The sequence below is a fragment of the Bison bison genome, unplaced genomic scaffold (genome assembly GCF_000754665.1).
Source record: "Bison bison bison isolate TAMUID 2011002044 unplaced genomic scaffold, Bison_UMD1.0 scf7180017864167, whole genome shotgun sequence".
NCBI classification, from domain to species: Eukaryota; Metazoa; Chordata; class Mammalia; order Artiodactyla; family Bovidae; genus Bison; species Bison bison.
Window position 1 is genome coordinate 4614859 of NW_011494739.1, and position 17051 is coordinate 4631909.

Sequence of the window (17051 nt, forward strand, 5' to 3'; positions counted from 1 at the left end):
AGCAGGTCGCACTAGATGTCCTCGTGGTTCTCAGACTCTGGGTCCTTCCCTATGCTGCTCCCAGAAAGCAACAGACCCTATCTGAAGGGTACAATGGAGGACTTTCTAGGAAGAAAATACTAGAAGCTTCTAGAACTATCTGGAATGCTGTTGTCCCAGGGCAAGAACAGCCTGCAGCCAGCCCCCTTCCTCCCCATGTTCTGTCTCACACTGACCCTGGCCAGTGATGCCTGAATCCCACCTGGCCTGTGGAAGGTGGGGGCAGAGCCTGGGAATGCATCCAGAGCAACTTTGCAGATCTCAAGTCCCCACCCACCCCAGGGAGCTGCTAGCAGATGTTTGGCAGTGGAATTTCCCCCTGACCTCAGGAGGTGCATGGAGGACATGCAAAGTCCAGTCCTTGACCCCAGAGTGGGACTGGCCCAAGGGGATGGTGGGTGAGGACGCTGCCTGCCTTCTCTCTGACCCTAGCGGGGAGGACTCTCCTGGCTGCCCCACCAGTGAGGGCAGAGCGCTAAGCCCACCCCTCAGAGCAGCAGTGGGCCTCAGAAATGTCAGGTGAGACTATCAGGTGAAAGGGAGAATTGGGTGGATGGCTCCTTCTGGCCTCCTAGGCTCACTCTGGGGAGGGTGACAAGCAAGCCCATGCCTGGGCAGCCTCTGGACAACCAGATGAATTGTGCCCGTTTCACAGATGTGAACACGGAGGTTCAGGGTGAGGTCTCCCGGCCCATGGGCCTGTGCTCAGTATGACCCTCAGGTCTTACCCAGTGGAGATCCAGGGCCCATCCAGGCGTGGGGGCAGCAGCGCGGTGACCAGGGCTCTGTTGGGCAGGGGCTGCTGGCAGCTTGGTTCCCAGTGGAGATGGCCCGCCCCTGCCATCCCAGCTGCCTCTGAAGTGCGGGCTGCAAAGCAGACAGACCCAGGTCAGCGATCTGGGCACACCCTAGTTCTCTAGCTGACTGGCACCCCCCTCCTGGCTCAGGGTGCAGCAGAGAGCTAGGCAAGAGTCTGTGCCCACCTGCACCTCCTCCTGTGGCCAAGTGCCACTGGGCGGCTGTGAAAAGGCCCTGCACCAGGGGCAGGAGGCCGCCAGGACCCAGACAGAGAAGCCGGACAGTGGGACTGCCATCCTCTCCCTTACGAGCCCAAGTTCAGCTTGACCTCTGCCCCCTGGAGCAGCCAGACCTGCACCTGCCCCTCTCGGCCACTCCCTTCGTGGTCTCTCGGTGGTGCCAGGCCCAGGCATTGTCCATCCCCACATGGGTGGACCAGGAAGGCACTGGGGTACACAGTGATGCTCAGGATGTGTGTGGTAGGACCCGGGCTGAAGCACAAGGCCAACAGAGGGGCGGTGGGGGTGGGGTTGGGGGTGGGGGACTCAGAGGCCTCATGGAAGAGGGCCCCCCACCCTCTTCAGGGACCCCTCCCTCCCCTGCCAGATATGATCATCTGGTGGAGACCAGACAGGCCTGGCCAGATCTTCACTTCTAGGAGCGGCCCGGAGGTGAGAGCACCAGGGCCTTCATCTGCTAAAGAGCAGCAACTCCCCTGGAAACTGTCATCCCCACTCAGAGAGGCGGGCTTGACGTGGCCCAGATGCGGGAGGCTGTAAGCTTGGTGGTAGCAGCATCCAAATGTTATAGCTGCTGCAACCCGCTGGCCCCACTCCATCGCCAGCCTTCCTAGGGTGTTTCCCCCTACACCACACCAGGTTCAGGAAAGGTGCTCGGGCCGGGAGGCTTGGGGTCCCCTCCTTGCCCCTTCACAGCAGTCTTCTGGGGCCCCCAAGCTCTCTGCTCCCCCTTGGCCTGCCAGAGGTCTGGGGTCTCCCTGGGAGACTCTTGGGTTCCCATAGGACTGGCTGAGAAAGCTGGAATGACGCTGATGGTGACGACGACACGAGGCGGCAGCAGCCCCTCTTAGCTGGGTACCGACTCTGGACATCTTTATTATGTTATTTTATAAATATTTTTACACGTTAGCTCACCATCGCGATGACCCTAGGGAATGGTGTTAGTCTCGACTTCCCATGATGGGCAGAGCCAAGGGCTCAGTGAACTGGGCTCAGCTGGCCCCAGGCCTGGCCTGCCCCAGGGGATGGAGCCAGGCTTCGAGCCAGGCCGTGGGCTCTGGCCTGTCAGCTTAACCGTGGCTCCTTTTGAATCACAGGCAGGGGAAGGGGTTGAAGGAATGAATGAGTGAAAATGCTGCTGCAGCACTGGGTCCTTGTATGTTCCTGCTGTGCCCTACACCTGATTTGTGGACTTCAATCAACCAAATAAGACAGATGGAGACAGACAGCTGGTGCACCAGCGCTGCGGTGTCCCCAGGGACAGGGGGCACTTGGATTACCCCAAGGGCTGTCAGGGCCACTCCTCAGAGTAACTCCATGCAAGGAGAGGCTTGAAAGAGTAGTTCTGTGCTCACTCGGGCACATCTAGTCTTTTGGGGACCAGAGCCAGGACGCTGAGGCGCCTGAGTTGGGCCAAACGCCCAGCAAAGCTGATTGGGAGTCTGGAGCTGAAATACACACGCCAGGGTATCCACGCTTCACACCTTCTTCTTGAGCTCCCAAGAAGACGTTGGGTTCACAACATGCTATTTTTTTTTTTTTCAACTTAAAAAAAAAAAAATTTTAGTTTTTTTTTTTTTGGACACCAAAAACATTTTGTATTTTGACATGAATCCTCAGATACCATCTTCCCACTAAGTGTCTTTTAGTTTGTCTTGTTTTTCTGCGAAAATTTGGGATTTAATTAATTCAGGAGATGATGAGATATGGTGGGATCTCACCGTATTCAGAACATGTACACACGAAACACAAAATGGAGCCCTTCTTGGTAAAAAGCTCAGAGTGGAGCGTGATACTGCCTCCTGGCTGGAGCTTCAACTTCAAGGTTACAAAAAATGAAACCAACCGATGAGAAATGAACTCGTGAAATGCTTCCAGTCCCAGCTTTGGAGGCTGCTTATAGATTTTCTTTTCTCTCTCTCCCTCTCTTCTCCCCTAGAAAAGTCTGGGCTCAGGAAACCACGGCGGAAAGCAGATGGTGCCATGGGCTGGCTTGCACGACTTTTCTCAGGGACCTGATAGACGGAGTTAAATGCGTGGGCCAAATTGATTTTTATCAACCATGGATTTTTAATTAACAGTGGTGTCCACTTGCCGCCATCCATTATTTACTGTTTACCCACTAATTAAAAATTATGCTGCTTTTGCACTCATAGAGCAGGACATTTGAAATTAGATCGTGTTGTTGAAATTACCTGCAGAATGAAATCTGGAGCGTCCAATTGCTCAGACCAGACTACTGGGGTTTCAGATCTGATGTGCTCCAGCCTGTTGTGTGATTGTGAGTCAGAATGCCAGCAGTGGGCTACACCGCAGACATCACGTGGAGCCTGCCTGGGGCCTTAGTGGAGAAGACGACTTCGGAGCCTGTCTTGAGCACTGGTACTTTGTGGTCTCAAGAGGTGGTCTCACCCCATAAGCACCCAGGAGGCAGCCGGTCGGCACCCTGATGGAGTGCCTACGTGTGCCAGCCATTCCTACGGACCATCTGCAAGACCTCCCATGGCCCAGGTTCCGTCTGTGCCCCCATTTTGCAGACAAGGAAACTGAGGTTCAGAGGATGGAGAGTTGGCTGCCCCAGGCAGGTGCTTCATATTCAATTAACAAATAAAATAGGGTAAAATACACCTAACATAAACATTACCATTTTAACCACTTTAAAGCATACGATTAAAATTCAGTGGCATTTAAGATGTTCACCAGGTCACGCAAACATCAGCTCTGTCGAGTTCCAGAATCTTTTCATCACCCCAAAAGGAAGCCCTGCACACATTAGCAGTCACTCTCCACGCCTCTCTCCTCTCAAACCCTTGCAGCCACTAATCTGCTTTCTGTCTCGGTGGATTGGCCTATTCGGGGGTATTTCGTAAAATAAAAAATATGTGCCCTTTTCTTATCTGCTGTTCACAACACTTCTGTTAGGTGGACGTGATTATCTTCATTTTCCAGATGAAAAATGGAGTCTTGGGAGCCGGTTTATACCCAGGTGCACCGTCCTGTTTTCTTCAAAGATCATGAGACGCGTGGGTCTGGATCAATAGGGGAGGGGGCGGGGGAGGGAAGGCGTGCGGTTCGTAGCCAGAGCAGATGGAGAAATATCAGGTCTTCAGATATCTTTCTGTTGGGGGCAAAAAGCAAAAGAAAAACACTCGCTTTTTTTTCTATCCTAATTGGCTTGTTCCGAGGTTCTGGGAGGTGTGCCAGGTGATTTTAGGTGCAGTGGTGAGCATTTCTTATTCCAGTGGTTATACATCGATTTTAGAGGGTGTTAAAAAGCAGCGGCTGTTACTGTAGCAAAATCAGGCTTTCACAGCCCACAAAGATAAGACTGAGTTTTAAAAGGGGTTTGGTCTGCATTGGATTTTTTTAAAAATTAAGTAACACTTTACGTAAATGATATTTAATAAGCAACTATTTAATATGTAGATGTGGTCAGTAGCCCGAAGGGGTGCACAGAATGGCAGAGGCCAAGGTTATCGCCTCTCTTCCCAACATGGCTGTGCATTCTGGAGCCTTCATGACCAAGGACAGCAAACTACGAGACTGAAAATGGCAGGACTTTATTCTTTCACAGTCTGGAGACCAGAAGTCTGAAATCAAGGTGTGGGCAGGGCTGCCTCTCTCTGGACGTTCCAAGGGAGGGTCCTTCCTGCCTCTTCCAGCTTCCGGGGGCCCAGGGCATCCATGGCTTTTAAGTGTATCATTTTACTCTTTCCCTGTCTTCACATGACTGTCTGTTCTCTATGTGTCTATGTCTTTGTAGCCAAACCTCCCTCTCCTCTTTTAGAAAGACATCAGTCACTGGGTTCGGGTCCACCTTTATCCAGTACGACTGCATCTATATCAGCAGAGACCTTTTTCCAAATAAGGTCACATTTACTGGTACCATCTTTTTAGGGCCACAATTCAATTCACAACCCATACCAAGCCACCCAGGCCTCCCAGGACCATACCCTTTGTCCATTCTCTTCTCTCTCCCCTCCCCTACCATGAACTTTGCATGGCCGTTACATGCTTTGTAAGGGAGCACGTGATGGCCAGAGTTCCTGTTCTCTCGGGGAGGCTGGCATTAATCAAGGAGACCCACTATGGATTGTAATTTCAAAGAATCATAAGTGTCTCAAAGGAAATTTACACAATGGCCAAAAACTTCCTAATACACTTGAAGTAGCATTCCATGCTTTTCCTTAGGATCTCCAGGGCCCTTCAAAATTGGCTGTCTTCCAAGGCCATCCGTAAGCCCCCACCATACTTCTCCACTGTGTGTTCCTGGGGATGAGCAGCAAAGATTCTCCCGCCTCGGGGCCATTGCAGAGCTATTTCTTGGCCAGAGCATCCTCCCTCTGTTTTGAGCTGGGTGCTCTCCGCTTGCTGCGGCCTCAGCATAATTGGAATTCCTGGCAGACTGACATCAAACCTTCCCTTTTGCTCTTTTCTACCTCTCTTCTCACCTGTACAGCACTCATCACCTCTCTCAATTACTTACCTGCTTACTGTTGTTAATTTACTTTTATTTTTTGACTTTGCAAGTTGAGATCATTTCATACCTTACAAAAATATTGCTGAAGCAGTAGAAAGAGCTCTACTAGCCCTGATTTCCCCAAAGGTTACCATCTTGCATAGACATAGTGCAATGGTCAAAACCAAGAAATTAACATTGATCCCATGTTATGACCTAACCTACAGATTCTATGCAGATATTACCAGTTGTCCCAGTAATGTTTCCTTTCTGGTCCAGAATCCAATGCAGGATCAGACATCACATTTAGTTGTTACGTCTTTTTGTTGTTGTTCAGTCGCTCAGTCATGTCCAACTTTTTGCGACCCCACGGACTGCTGCACACCAGGCTTCCCTATCCTTCACTATCTCCTGGAATTTACTCAGATTCATGTCCATTGAGTCAGTGATGCTATCTAACCATCTGATCCTCTATCACCCCCTTCTCCTTTTGCCTTCAATCTTGCCCAGGATAAGGGTCTTTTCTAACGAGTCATCTTTTCGCATCAGGTGACCAAAGTATTGGAGCTTTGGCTTCAGCCTCAGTCCCTCCAATGAATATGCAAAGTTGATTTCCTTTAAGATTGACTTGTTTGATCTCCTTGCTGTGCAGGGGACTCTCAAGAGTCTTCTCCAGCACCACAGTTTGAAAGCATCAATTCTTCAGCCCTCAACTTTCTTTATGGTTCAACTCTCACTTCTGTACATGACTCAGGGAAAAACCATAGCTTTGACTACTTGGACCTTTGTCAGCAAAGTGATGTCTCTGCTTTCTAATATGCTGTCTAGGTTTGTCATAGCTTTTCTTCTAAGGAGCAAGTGTCTTTTAAATTCATGGCTGCAGTCGCAGTCCACAGTAAGGTCTCTTTAGTCCTTCAATCAGAAATGCTTCTTGAGTCTTTGTTTTTCATAAACTTGACACTTTTGAAGAGTACTGGCCAGTTATTTTGAAGTGTGTTCTTCAATTTAGGATTTTTGGATATTTCTTCATGATTACATTCAGTTTACATGGTTTGGGCCCAAACCCCAAAGAAGTGATTTTGTGCCCTTCTCAGTGCATTGCTTGAGGAAGCACTGGTGATATTAACTTTGACCACTCACTTAAGGAGGCATCTGCTAAATGACTATTTTCCTCTTTGTAATTAATAATTATCTTATGGGGATATACTCAGAGATCATGCAAATATCTTGTTTGCCATTATACTCCCCCTGCTAACTTTAGTGTCTATTGATGACCAGTGATGATTCTTACTTACAAGTTATAACTGTGGTGTTTTCCAAATGGTCATTTGCTAGTTCCACCCTTCTTTCTGAATCTATTAACTGGGATTGTGCTATAAAGAAGCACGCTCTCTTCTCCTTGCTTATCTCTTTATTCGATTATTATTTGTATTAGTGTGAACTCAGCGATATTTGTTTTACAGGTTACAATCCATTGCTATCATTATTTAGTCTGTAGCTCAAATTATCCCTGTGGCCCTCAGGAGCACTATCGACTTACTTCCTGGGTCCTTTCTAAATGCATTTGTTATTTATTTGTTTTAGCATGTCCTCACTTTCTGGCACTAGATCTTCTAGGCTCATTATGTACGTATTTCTCCAAGGTGTCCTGGTTCCTTTTATTGGAGAATGGTATTTAGAAACCAAGATCTGGGTGCTGGGTGCTCACTGCTAGTGAGGTGTCACTCCAGACACCCCAAGTCTCTCTCTTCTTTTTCCTTCCTTCCCTCCCTCCCTCTTTTCTTTCTCTCTTTCTCCTCCTGCCCTCCCTCCCTCTCCTCTTTCTTTCTTTTCGTCCTTTATTTCCTCTTTTCTTTCTCCCTCCTTTCCATGAGGACAGGCCCTTATCTCTCTTGTTCCCTGCCGACTCCCCAGCCCCTTAGGACAGTGTCCAGTGGATGCTAACGATCTGTTGTGTCAAGACATGGACACCACTTAGGACAATGCCTTCACATAGTTAGCACTCAGTAAATGCTAGTCGTGGTCGCTGCTTTTAGTTGAATGGATGAATGAATGACTCATGCTCCATGAGATCAATGCCCATAAATTCCTTGTTGATACTTCGCCCATCCCTTGGGGCTTCCCCTCCTAAAAACTGGCTGGTGATTTCCATCATGTGTGTGGCTAATAGGGTCAGGCTTGAAATGGAAGTGAGGAAAAAGAAGGCTTGCAGCTGTTGGGATCACTAAGAATCTGGCTGAGGGTAGAAGGATAATAAGTAAGGGAGTTCCCAGCAGGAAGGGAACCCTGGTTTATCCAAGTAGGGAGAAAGGAAAGACAAGTAGTCAAAGGGAGATTTAAGTCTGAGCCTCAAGTCCTGCCGAAAGTTTTGAGGATGGGTCAAATCTGGCATAAGCACCTGATGCTAGCTCCTTGGCTTTAAAGCCTTTTTGATCCTTGGGGCCTGCCCCGCAAAACTAGGACCCTGATATGGTTCTTCATCCCAGGGCAGGCTCCAGCCTGGCTCCACAGCACTGCTCAATAGACACATACTGTGAGTCACACATTATAAAAAGCCAAACAGTAGCAGGTGCAATTAATTTTAACAATATTTTATCCAGACCCAAAAGTGTCTGTAATAAATTCAACATGTATAAATACAAAAACTAGCAGTGAGATATTTTATACGCTCTTTCAAACACAAGTCTTCGAAGTCGGGTGTGCATATACACTCCAGCACAGCTCAGTTTAGACGGGTCCCATTTCAGGGGCTCAGGGGCCCCTTCTGTACTGGATAGTACAGAGATGTCTGCATCAGATTTCACTGTATCAGAGGTTTTCAAGCTGGTTTCCAAAAACCAGAGATGTTTTTTTCAGGAGAGAAGGGGAGACCCAGTGAGTGGGACCCCGGCCTTTTTCAGCCCACGAAGGCCCCCCACCCTTTGCTCTGGTTTATGTCCTGGGAGGCTAATTAAGATCTGCTTTGAAAAAAGTGTTCTCTTGCTTAAAAAAAAAAAAAAAATCTGAAACCCTCTGGTTTATTTCAAAATCCTGAGCTTGAGGTAATTCACCTAGAATGTCTGTACTTGGAAGCTTACGCACATTTTCAATAAAAATCCCCACCCCAAAATAACCTCTCTTGATTAGAGGCGGCCGCCCTTTACACTCTGAGAAATGCTGGCGTGCAACGGCACACAGGGGACGTTTGGCCAACAAGCTTCGGAATCCGGCTGTTGAGATGGCAGCCGTCACCGCGTCGCTACAGCAGAAGACGTGCTTTGCAAGGCGGCCACGGCACAAAAGCCACGCAGGGTTTCCGTTTAAACTCCCCTGAGAAGGTCACAGATTGACATGCGGTGCCGGTACCAGCAAGTCACAGAAATATGAACATAAACTTTGAATTCTAAGGAGCCTAAACTTCCCCCTCTGGTGTGGACGGCCAGCCCTCACACCCCTCATATGGCCCTCATTTGGCCGTAATTGAATCTCATTATCCATCTGATCCGAGGGTCTTTGCCTTCAAGGCCAGAGGGAAGGGGCGTTGCGGGGGAGGGATTGGACAGGACAGACTTTGTATTTTTGGGAAACTCAGAAATGGCATGCTCTAGAAAAAGGACACTCTGCTTCCCCAGCCCTGCAGCTTCCCGGGACTGAGAAGTGTGCCTGCCTTTGCATGGTGAGTTTGGAGAGTTGGTGAGTTGAGCGAGCAACTTTCTGCTCCCTCAGGACATGGTCCCTCCTGAGGGAGCAGAAATTCTGGAGGGACCGCATGCCTAGGAAAACAGATTCTGAGCTTCTGAGATGCAGGAGGGCCTCAGACTCAGATGTCAGTGTGTTGAAAGGCTGTGGAAGGAACGTAGCTTGGTTTGTCACTGTCTCCCCTGTTTTGCATGAAAAGTTCCAGTTTGGGCTGGACCAAGGGATCGGTGGAAAAGGTGGACGTTATAGGTGCTGCTTGGAGAAGGCAACTGTTTTATTATGCTTGTGTTTCCAAAATTGAAAACATGTTGTCGAGGGGACTGGCTGACCACGTAGATCTCTCCCCAAGGCCTGTGTTGAGCGTTTCCTGCTAAGTGGAGAGAAAATGCAGGGCTTATGGGATGGGAAGGGAAGGGGGGATTTGGGAGACAGAGTCTGGCCCACCAGGCCTGGCTCATCAGCCAGGTTTTTTTGTTTTTTTTTTTTTAATTTGTTTGTTTGCTTAGGAATGTTCCAGTACTAAAACCGTTCCCATCAAAACTCCCTGAGCCCCATGATAATGCTAATCACTCCTCTCTCTGGCCGGGTCTTCCACCCGGATGAAAACTAGGAATTCCCAGCCAAGGTCCAGCTGCTTCCAAGCAGCCGAGGCGTCCGGGTGATTCATGGGAGCTTTTCTCTTTTCACCCAGATGTTCTGGTGTCTTGGACACATGTCCTCCTGAGCTCAACTTGAGTGCCTGTGTTCCCAGATCTGCACGTTGGCCCTGTAGATATTCATAATTTATACCAAATTTCCTGCTTCAGCCTCATCAGCACCTGCCTTCTCTCAGGGAAGAGTGGCTGATGACCCCAGGAGGAGAACGCCTGACATTTGGCCCAGAGCCTCTAGGGTGGGGTTGTCCCAGCCACCGCTGGGTGACTGCAGTGGGGAGCGAAGGGTCTTCCCAGGTGCTGATAATGGTAAAGAACCCACCTGCCAATGCAGGAGACATAAGAGATGTGAATCCCATCCCTGGGTTGGGAAGATCCCCTGGAGGAAGAAATGGCAATTTGGTGATCTTGCCTGGAGAATCCCAGGGACAGAGGAGCCTGGCAGGCTACAGTCTATGGGGTCACAAAGAGTCGGACATGACTGGGCATGCATGCAGCAGATACCAAATTTGGTCGATACTCTCCACAGATACCAGCCCTATGCTTTGAGGGGAGTAACAAGTGGCGTGGGGGTGGGGTGCTGTGCTGGAGTGTGAGATCTCTGCTGGCTTCTGAACCTGCCTGGGTCCCACCGAGCATTCTAGTGCTGCCCTGAGGGCTGTAGTTACAAGTCCGTGTTTGCGAAACAGAACGTGAGTCTAGAAGTCTCCAGTTGCATTGCATCCTTGTTCGCTCTCCTGGCAGAAGACTGAAGGTTCCATTGTTCTATAGGACAGGAATTTGGCAAGGCAATCACAAGGCTTTGACACGTTCAGTAAGAAAGAAGATGTTGTGTCCTCGCCGTGAAGACTCCCGCAAAGAGGCTCAGAAGGGACCTTGGGGAGGCACCTTGGGGAGGCACCTTGGGAAGCTTGGTTGTCCACCAGGTCTTGCCTGGAGGGGCCAAGAATCCTCTTGTCTCACAGAAATACTTAGGTTTCGAGGAGAGAGGATTGGAGACTGTTGGTCGCCTCTTGAGTGCCTTTGGGTCTGAGAGCGGTCCGGAGGTGTGGGGGGGTCCCGGGTCGCAGCCCCCGGCGTTGGGGAAGTATACCACGTACGGGGCTGTTCTTGGAAGTGTCCACAAGGGGGCCCTCTTGAACTTTGGTTGGGGCGGTTGGGCGGCCTCGGTTGAAACCCAGCACCGTCTCCTCCAGCCTCGGCGTTCAGCCGAGGGCCAGGGCCTCTCTCCGCCCACCTTGGCGCTGGTGGAGGAGCCCTTGGAAGGCCGGCTCCGGGGGCCCATGCCTTCTTCCACGTGGGGGAATCTTGGGCTCCAGTCCTACCAAGAACGCATTTGGAGACCCAAGGGCGAGGGTAACGGGGTCACCAAGCTTGGCCTCCTTTGGAAGAAGTTTGCAAGGCAGAGCAAACGCTCCAATTTGGAACCGTGAGAAAGGGGTCCGGGAAGCTTCATAAACAATCAAACAAACCATCCCAGCTCCTCTCGGCCTTTCCCCAAAGACGCGCATGGGAGGGCCTTTGGGTCAGCTACGCTGGGAAGCATGGAGATTTTAAATGCAAGAAAATTATTGCAATTTAACAAGTCAATTTTTCTTACATTGTGTTGAGATGGAGTTCATGGTCTCTTCCATACATTCAAAATCAGGAATTTCCCGAGAGTGTAGTTTTGTGGGAAAACCTACATCATGTTTTGAAAAACCCATTTTGTTAGGCATTACTAGATTTTATTTTTTTTAAAAGAAATGGTAATATTTAATTACTGCATTATTTTACTGTCTAGAAAATTAAAGTGCTTTTGGAGTTTCAGGAGAAAGGTGAGCTGTAAGTCCGAACCCTATTTTTAAATTACCATACAAATAGAATCCCAAAGATGTAAATATTGGCTTAAGTGTTGCAGGCAAGGTGCAGGAAATGGGCTGGCTTCTTAAATGTTAAGTAAACAGGCTTGTAATTCTCACCTTTCCTTGCCACCCTGGATCAAGGGTTCACATCCCAGGGAGGCATCCCGGGGAGGGAGCTCGCAGCTCACCCAGGGGACACAGTCAGGCTAACTGTGTGACCACAGTGGATTAAATTTTGGGCGTCTAGTTACCATACTGACAACAAGACACAGGTTTCCTGTAGCTCTAGAGTCTGCAGAACCCACGTTTATTTATCTGTGGGGTCCTCACAGCAAGCCTTTGGGGTAGGTCTTGGGGTTGCCCACATTCCACATACGAGGAAACAGAGGTTCCAAAAAGGAGTGTCTGAGAGTGTCTAACTTCTGTCACACGAGTCGGTGGGTGGAAAGGCCCCAAATCCAAACCAACTGTGTTCCCTGCAAACCCCACGGTCCTTCCAAGTTCACACACAGGCCCAGGTCTCTGCGCCACATTGCACCTACCAAGTGCCTGGCCACGGGATAGCAAAGGTGCTTTGACAAGGGGGCACACGGCCTGATGTTCTGCACTCGGGAGACAGAGGTGGGTGTTCTGGTCCGGTCTGCCAAGAGGAGCCTTGCCGCCTCTGTGCTCCTTGAGAGTCTTGGAGCAGGAGCGGCTTGATGGGTGGAGAGGGCCGTAATGGGCCCTGGGCAGAGGCTGGAGGGGTGGGGAGGTGTGAAAAGCAAGCCAGCTGAGCAGGAAGTCATTAGTCCCCAAGCAGAGAGCAGCAGAGAGCACACGGAGCCGAGCCAGAGCCAGCGGGCAGGAGAGGGAGAGGCAGGGAGCAGCAGGAGCTGCATGGAGGATTGCCCGCCCTCACTCTGGGGGTGTGAGGAAGCCTCGTGGGGGCGGGAGGAGAGCCAGTGGGCATTCTGAAAGGCATGCTTTCCCAAGGGCACTGTGCCCACCTGGGTGGCACAGGGGTAGGTGATGGACAGTTTACCTTTGAAGTTTACCTGTCTTATTTAGATTCAGCTCGATAACTGACACATCCAGCCTGGAATTTTGTTAGCACGAGGCTAAAGCATACAAGGATAGATTAATTTTTAAAATAAGTGAAAATGAGTTAGTTGATTTGGAGAGAAAGGTTGACCCTATTATAGGACAGGAGAATCAGATATGGCCAACTGCTGTTGGTGGCTCACAGTGACAGCGGCTAGGGACCGAAGCGCTAAGGCTCTGCGGGCTTGTGGTCAGGATGGTCGAGTGTATGCAGTGGTGGTGGGGCGGCTCACAGTGACCCGTGGGAGACCACCTCAAATCCCAGCATGAAGGTGAGGCTGGGGAAGAGGGGTTCTCAGGAGGAGGTGCCAGGGCGGCTGGGATGTGGGGTGAAGACAGGGAGGAGGGAGTGTGTCTGTGTGGGTTCTCAGCCGGGAAATTGGGGTCTGGGAGTCCATTCCTGAGAAGGGGGCCTGGGGAGAGTTCCATTTTGGGCGTGTGTCATTTAAGAAGCCAACAGGACATCCAGGAAGAGCCAGTCATGAGGAGCTGGCTTGGCCACACACCTGTCCACAGCACATACATGGGCAGAGGACAGAGGTCAAGTTAGACAGAGGCAGAGTCCCAGGGCAAGCCGCCCTGCTGGAAGGGGCAGGCAAGGGCCAAGGAGCCCCCACCCCCACCCATCCCTGCCGGAGATGCAGAAGCGCTGAGAGCAGGTTGTGTACACAGATACAACACGGGACACCCACTTACATTTGATATCCAGATACAAAACAAGCTTTAGCATCAATGTCTCAGTGATTGCACTGACGAGTGTAGGGGTTTGGAGAAGAGAGACAAGACCAAAGGGATAGATAGATTGCATTTTATGGCTTAATTATTATTTTTATATAAGTTCTTCCATGCCATACACAGGGCAAAAAATAAATAGATAAATAAACAGAAGATACAGAAAAGCATGAAGGTGATGTACAAGCTCACCCACATCACCTCACACAGAGCACACTGCCATTACCCTGCTGGTACACAGGTGACTCCCTGAATTCTAGAGTCTGGGTTGTCAAGAGAGCTGAGCACAGGGACCCTGGTCCCCTTTGATCCTCTACCACACTATCTGGCCCATGGCAGGCGCACAATACGTTTTTCTTTTTTTTTTAAATTTTATTTTTAAACTTTACAATATTGTATTCGTTTTGCCAAATATTGAAATGAATCCGCTACAGGTATACATGTGTTCCCCATCCTGAACCCTCCTCCCTCCTCCTTCCCCATACCATCCCTCTGGGTCGTCCCAGTGCACCAGCCCCAGGCATCCAGTATCGTGCATCGAACCTGGACTGGCAACTCGTTTCATACATGATATTATACACGTTTCAATGCCATTCTCCCAAATCTTTCCACCCTTTCCCTCTCCCACAGAGTCCATAAGACTGTTCTATACATCAGTGTCTCTTTTGCTGTCTCGTACACAGGGTTATTGTTACCATCTTTCTAAATTCCATATATATGCGTTAGTATACTGTATTGGTGTTTTTCTTTCTGGCTTACTTCACTCTGTATAATAGGCTCCAGTTTCATCCACCTCATTAGAACTGATTCAAATGTATTCTTTTTAATGGCTGAGTAATACTCCATTGTGTATATGTACCATAGCTTTCTTATCCATTCATCTGCTGATGGACATCTAGGTTGTTTCCATGTCCTAAATCTTCCTAGACTTTTCTTTTCACACACATGTATGCATGTTCAAAATATATATATGAAAGTGAAGTGAAAATGAAAGTCACTCAATCGTGTCCGACTCTTTGGGACCCCATGGACTATACAGTCCGTGGAATTCTCCAGGCCAGAATACTGGAGTGGGTATCCTTTCCCTTCTCCAGGGAATTTTCCCAATCCGGGGATCGAACCAAGGTCTCCTGAATTACAGGCAGATTCTTTACCATCTGAGCCACAAGGGAAGCCCAAGAATACTGGAGTGGGTAGCCTATTCCTTCTCCAGCGGATTGTCTTGACTCAGGAATTGAACCAGGGTCTCCTGCATTGCAGGTGGATTCTTTATCAACTGAGCTATCAGGGAAACATTTATATATATATATGTTTTCATATATATGTATATTTTTTCATATATATATATGTTTTCATATATATGTATTTTTTTCATATATATATATGTTTTCATATATATATATATATGAAAAAAATAGGACCATACTATGTATATTATATGGAATCTATATTTTTAAATTAATAATGGATTTTGGAAATCTTTGAGGAAGGCTGGCCTTTTAGAACTGGAGAGACTTTGAAGGAAGTCTTTGAAGGAAGAATCTGAGGAAATAATGAAATGGCACAAACAGAAGAGGTAACAACCAGGGAAAGTGGTGCCCTAATCAAGAAGAGTCCAATAAAAACAGGCTAAACTCTTCAAACAAAACAATATGTGGCTTGCAGCAGAATTTTCAAAATGTATAAAAAAGGTGTAAAATGAAAAGTGAAAGTTGCTTTCCACCCTGAAGCCCTTGTTGCTCCCTCCAAAGTGAATCATTTTAAGTTTCTTGTGCATCCTCCCAGAAAATGCATTCACGCCAATCTCTGCATATAAATGTAAATGTTTTTTTTATTTGGCTGTTAAATTTTTTTTATGAATGCAATCTTCCTATACACATCATTCTGCATTTTGCTTTCTACACTTAAATTATTGGGGCTATCTTTCCATCTTAGCCTTCTCTCTTTGTGGAAAAAACGAAACAGTATTCCATTATATAGATGAATCTTGATTTAGTTAACCAATCCTCTGCAGATAGTTATTTAGATTGTGGTCAATTTTTTAAACATACAACAACATGTTGGACATCCTTTTAATACATCCTGGTATAAATTTTATGGGTGTCTTTTAGAGAAATTCCTAACAAAGAAATTTGTATGTGCATTTAACATGTTGATGGGATTTGACCAAATTGCCCTTTAAAAATGCCATTTCAATTTACCTTCCATCAGTGGTATATGAAAGTATCCATGTCCTTACACATTTGACCACACTGGATATTATCAGACTTTTCACTTTTTGCAAATCTAACATATGAACAATGGAAGAGAAATTAGAAGCTAATGAAAGTTTGTGGTCAAACACATATTTTTGTGTGTGATTATAAAATACTGCTAAATAAAGGGGCACAAGTTAATAAGCAGTTACTCCACTAACTTGGATTCATACCCTTATGCTTATTTTTATTGCCACCACTCTGGGTAAAGCCATCATTTCTCACCTGAATTGCAGGGAAGCCTCTGAATTCTCTGGTCCCCTGAATGAGCTGAAGTGGGACCTGTGGAGACTCTACTGAGGGCAGAAGCCAAAGTCAGCATTTGGGGCAGGGAACCAGGACTTACAGGGTTGCTGGTGCCCCTTGACACTTAGGAGAAGTAAATATGAATATTCTCCTGCGGAAAGCATGATCATTTTAGGTCCCAAAATTGTCCATGATGTCCCAGTTAAAGATCACCAAATACATAGTAAACAATCCACTATGGAGTAAGAGTTAGCAGAAAGAAAAGGCTAACATACCAAGAGCTTCAGATATTGGAGTTACTATCACATAATAAAAGTATGTATGAAATATTTAATGAAGTAAAATATGGAATTAAAAAAATGAACAACAGACATGAACCTATAGAAATGACTGAACGGATTCAAAAAAAAATCAAATGGAACTTTAAGAAATAAAATAATGTACTTGTTGGTATAAAAACTTAGTACTTAGATCATGGGGTAGATTAGATGCTGTTGGAGAAGGAATTAGTGGACTGGAAAATAGATGCAAAGAAATTACCCAAAATTCAGGAAAGAAAGAGAGGGGGCTAAAAACTTAAAAAGGCTTTAATAGACATAGCAGCTATAATGAGAAAGCCTAAATAATATCTCCTGGAAGGAGAGAAAAGAAAGTTACAGAACAAGCAATAGGTGAAGGAAAAAAATGTCTCAATATTTTCTAGAAGTGATAAAAGAACCAAATCATTGGTACCCAGAAGGACAGTGAATACTAAGCAGGATTAACAAAAATAAATCAACAATTGAATCTGCAGAACTCTGAAGAGAAGAAGAAAAGAGCCATCAATCTAGATTTTTTTTTTAAGTTCAGTTCAGTTGCTCAGTCCTGTCCGACTCTTTGCGACCCCATGAATTGCAGCATGCCAGGCTTCCCTGTCTATCACGAACTCACGGAGTTCACCCAAACTCTTGTCCATCGAGTCAGTGATGCCATCCAGCCATCTCATCCTCTGTCGTCCCCTTCTTCTGCCCCCAATCCCTCCCAGC

The 17051-nt window shown here is 47.6% G+C and overlaps 1 protein-coding gene across 1 annotated transcript in view; it reads right to left on the minus strand.

Moving 5' to 3' along the window:
* The window catches only part of APCDD1L (adenomatosis polyposis coli down-regulated 1-like), a 17925-nt gene extending 6774 nt beyond the window's left edge, over positions 1-11151 (minus strand). The window contains exons 1-2 of the mRNA XM_010841905.1: positions 10755-11151; positions 768-906 (exon numbers count right to left, since the gene is read on the minus strand). Coding sequence (XP_010840207.1) covers positions 768-906; positions 10755-11151 — 536 coding nt within the window. The remainder of the gene's footprint in view (positions 1-767; positions 907-10754) is intronic.
* Between the last annotated feature and the right edge of the window lie 5900 nt (positions 11152-17051).